The 3,734-nt window shown below is 58.2% G+C and overlaps 1 protein-coding gene across 1 annotated transcript in view; it reads right to left on the bottom strand.

Annotated features, from left to right (window-relative positions):
• hcfc1b (host cell factor C1b) overlaps positions 1–3,734 on the bottom strand; it is a 13,753-nt gene that overhangs the window by 2,374 nt on the left and 7,645 nt on the right. The window contains exons 14-26 of the mRNA XM_008402348.2: positions 3,555–3,705; positions 3,356–3,465; positions 3,161–3,281; positions 2,978–3,090; positions 2,758–2,908; positions 2,576–2,670; positions 1,618–1,701; positions 1,476–1,542; positions 1,257–1,387; positions 957–1,097; positions 726–885; positions 539–655; positions 266–462 (exon numbers count right to left, since the gene is read on the bottom strand). Of these exons, the coding sequence (XP_008400570.1) occupies positions 266–462; positions 539–655; positions 726–885; positions 957–1,097; positions 1,257–1,387; positions 1,476–1,542; positions 1,618–1,701; positions 2,576–2,670; positions 2,758–2,908; positions 2,978–3,090; positions 3,161–3,281; positions 3,356–3,465; positions 3,555–3,705 (1,638 nt within the window). The remainder of the gene's footprint in view (positions 1–265; positions 463–538; positions 656–725; positions 886–956; positions 1,098–1,256; positions 1,388–1,475; positions 1,543–1,617; positions 1,702–2,575; positions 2,671–2,757; positions 2,909–2,977; positions 3,091–3,160; positions 3,282–3,355; positions 3,466–3,554; positions 3,706–3,734) is intronic.

The following is a 3,734-nucleotide window of genomic DNA, read 5'->3' as shown; positions in this document are numbered from 1 at the left end:
GTTAGCATGTCACTGTGCCGTTAGCATGTTGTGATGCAAGATCATCATTGTCAGCGTGTTCAGAGAGTTGATGACATCTTGTCTGTATATTCTTGGCATGTTGATGGAGTGTATTATGGTTAGTTATAGTCGGTGATTCTGCCATGTTAGCATGTTGTTAGCGTGTTGTTAGCCTGATCTTAGCATCTTTTTACTATTGTTTTTATTCTTATGTGGGTCTTTGGTTCTGCCGTCTACCGGTACYGATACGTCCATGTTGTCTTACAGGAGGCGTCTCTCTGATGCCGTTGGTGGTTTCCGTCGCCATAGCGACAGCCATGCTCTTGGTCTCCGTCACCAGAGGGGCGGGGCTGAATGTGCTGGCCAGCCGGGCGACGGCGCTGATGACGGCGGCGGCGGCGGGCTGGGAGGCGTGGCTCTCTGCGGTCGGGTCGTTCAGGCTGTCGGCCGGGGCGAGCCCCTCTGCAACAGAACCAGAACCGGGCTGAGCGAGTCCAGGCTCCCCAGCCGACACAGAGAGAAATGCACCTGACTCTACCTGTGGGCACCCTGCTGTGTTCTGGTTCTGGTTCCTGCTGCTGTTGGACCAGCGCCGCCAGCTCCTGTGGTGTCAGAACGATGCGGACAGCCTGGTCGCCTGATTGGCCGGCCTCACCTGCAGACACACCGACATGTTTAGAGACGGTGGTGGACGCGGAGACGTCTCTGTCCTCTCGCTGTCTCACCTATGGTCCTGGCTGCTCCCTCAGTCGCCAAGGCAACAGCCATCTGGTCTGGGCTCTGTCCCGTCGTCAGCGTGAAGGTCATCGTCCTGGAGRTCTCCTCACCTCCGTCCCCCTCTGATGACATCAGCTGCTGAGGAAGACCTCCGTCTGAGGACGCCATCTGGGTCGGGGGCGGAGCCAAAGTTAGCGTGTGCACATGCCGGTGTTACCTGTCGCTGCACCAGCATTCACCTGAACCTGCAGCGCCGACGCTCCTGATGACATCATGCCCTCTGATTGGCCGTCTGTCAATGCTGGCTCCTCCTCTTCTCCTGTTGCCATGGCGAGGGTTTCAGACTCCGCCCTCTCAGCACCAACCAATGAGGAGAGATCCTGCAGAGAGGACCAGACATCAGAACCTGCCGGGTCGTCCAGTCGGCATCCAGTGAGCTTGCCAGGCTCCGCCCCCCACAGGAACCTGGGCAGGTGCGTCTCCAGGTGATGCTCCGACTCTGACCTAACTAAACAAGAACGGGTGACAGACGGACGTACCGGGACAGACGGACCCGGTGTGGGCGTGGCGTGCGTTACTGTGGTAACCGCTGCGCTCTGACTGACCGCAGCATCAGATGAGGGGGCGGAGTCTGTGGCGTCTCCATGGAGACCATCTCCACTCTGTTGAGCTGCACATCAACAAGACAGGAAGTGATGTCACAACCACACCCAAAAAAAAAAAAAGTCCAAAAGTCCCAGAACCAGGTGAGCAGCTACCTGTAGCGGTGGTGGCGGTGTTGGTGGTTCCGGTCTCATGAGTCTCACAGGGCGGGTTGGAGCACACCTGTCAGCACAAACGGGTCATTACCTCACCTGGACCAATCACAGATCAGCATGAACCTGACAGGTGCTGCCTCACCTGCCGGACTCCGCCGGCTCCAGCGGTGGTGGCGGTGTTGGTGGTTCCGGTCTCATGAGTCTCACAGGGCGGGTTGGAGCACACCTGTCAACACAAACTTCATTTTGGGGTTTCCATGGCAACGCATGGAGAAGCAAAGCCCTCAGACTTTAACGCGGCCGCAGCGCTCCCCCAAAGCGCGATCGGACCCGGTGTGGGCGTGGCATGCGTCGCTGCGGTAACCGGTGCGGGCAGAGGGCAGCTGTGGCTACGGCCCAGTAGCTCACCGCCACCAGGGTGAATGGCTGAATGTAGGGTGAGTCCTCTGGACAGTCCACCTTCAAGCTAGCATGTGCTAACATTAGCATTTTAGCTCATTTTAGATATAATAGCAAAGAAAGGCAGTGTTAGCCCACACTGATGCTTCAATTAACGTAAACATGGCATTTTAGCTAATTGTAGTTTTTGCACTGCCATTAGCATGGACAAGCTAATGACTGTATTTTAGCTAAACGTAATATTTTTAGCCAAATTTAGCACATAAACTGCTGTTAGTCAGCATGATAGTAATAGCATCATCATCAGCTAATTGTTATTTATAAGCTAGGCATAACATGCTCATGTTACTGAAAGCAGYTTAGCTAAACTTAGCATTTCATGACATGCTAAGCTGCTAAGTTTTCACACCTGCAGAACTTGACTCAGCATCAGGATTCATCAGATTCGGGTCCGACCGATACGCTCACTTTGACACGCCTTAAAGTTCTTCAGAAATTATCTAGTTCCTGTTCAGCTTCAGCTGTTGGAATTGTGGCACCTCTGGGTTTCCATACCTCCATGCAGGAAGGTGTGAAACGACTCGGTTCAGTTAGGAAGGAAACGCCCGACCAGCTGCAGCTGCTGGGTCGTACTGAACGGGTCATCACCTCACCTGGACCGATCCCAGATTGATCACCTGCAGTGACAGGTGCCGCCTCACCTGTCGGACTCCTCCGGCTCCAGCGGTGGTGAAGGTGCTGGTGGTTCCGGTCTCATGAGTCTCACAGGGCGGGTTGGAGCAGACCAGGGTCACCGCTGCAGGGTCAGAGAGCGGAAGCAGCTGATCAGCGCTGTGGCACGGCGGCTACCTGAGCTCCGCAGGTGTTCAGGTGCAGCAGCTACCTGTGGCTGCGTCTCCCTCGGCGTTAGTGGTGGTGGTGGTACCTGTGGTGCCGCCGGGTTCCTCTGAGGTCGGGGAGGCCATGAAGGAGACGGGCAGGTCCTGGACCAGCGGCTGCGGCTCGGCGCCGCTGGGCGTCGTGATCAGCGTCACCTGCAGACAGGAAGCAGGGGGATCGTCAGAGCGGACGGGGCTGACTGAGCCCACACCTGCAGCAGGTACCTGTCTGGGTCCGGTTGCTGTGGCAACCTGGCTGGCCAACGAGGCGGTGGGCGTGGTCAGCGAGGCGGTGGGCGTGGTCAGCGAGGCTCCTCCCAACAAGGCGGCAGAGACGCCTGCAGACAGGAAACAGTCACACGACCTRCGCTGGCGCCTTGTTGGCGACTCCTCACCTGCACCGCTTACCTGTGGTTCCCTTGACGACCAGCTTGGTGCCAGCGGCAGCCGGAGACACCAGCCTGATTCCGCTAATCGGGACGGTTCTGAGGATGGTACCGGGCGCCCCGGGGGCTCCTTTCAGCACCACCTGAGCGCACAGAGGGGTGAACACCTGGCAGCGCCTCACCTGTACGCCGCCGTGACCTCAGAGTGCCGTCTCACCTGTGTGACCCCCTGCTGGCCGGCGGACATCCTGGGGACGGCGTTGATCAACTTCTCTGTTCCTGGAGTTCCCACCTTGGAGCTCAGGATGGTGATCGGACTGTTCCCACCTGCAGGGGGCGGAGCCTGCGTTAGTGGGCGGAGCCTGCGTTAGTAGGCGGTCCGGCTCGGCCCGGTGGCCCAGGTGAGCGCGGCGTACCTGCTGCTCCCTGCAGAGCCGACAGCGGGATGGTCTTGATGATGGCGGGCTTGTTGGAGCCGGCCTGCGCCGTGCTGATGATGGCGGTCTGCTTCCCGTCCGCCGTGCTCACCAGCTTCAGGATGGTTCCCGCAGGAAGCGCGCCCTTTGTCTGACAGGAAGAGGCGGGGTTAAACTCGG

This window comes from Poecilia reticulata, unplaced genomic scaffold (genome assembly GCF_000633615.1).
Source record: "Poecilia reticulata strain Guanapo unplaced genomic scaffold, Guppy_female_1.0+MT scaffold_212, whole genome shotgun sequence".
Lineage (NCBI taxonomy): Eukaryota > Metazoa > Chordata > Actinopteri > Cyprinodontiformes > Poeciliidae > Poecilia > Poecilia reticulata.
This window is presented reverse-complemented; position numbering and strand designations above follow the sequence as displayed.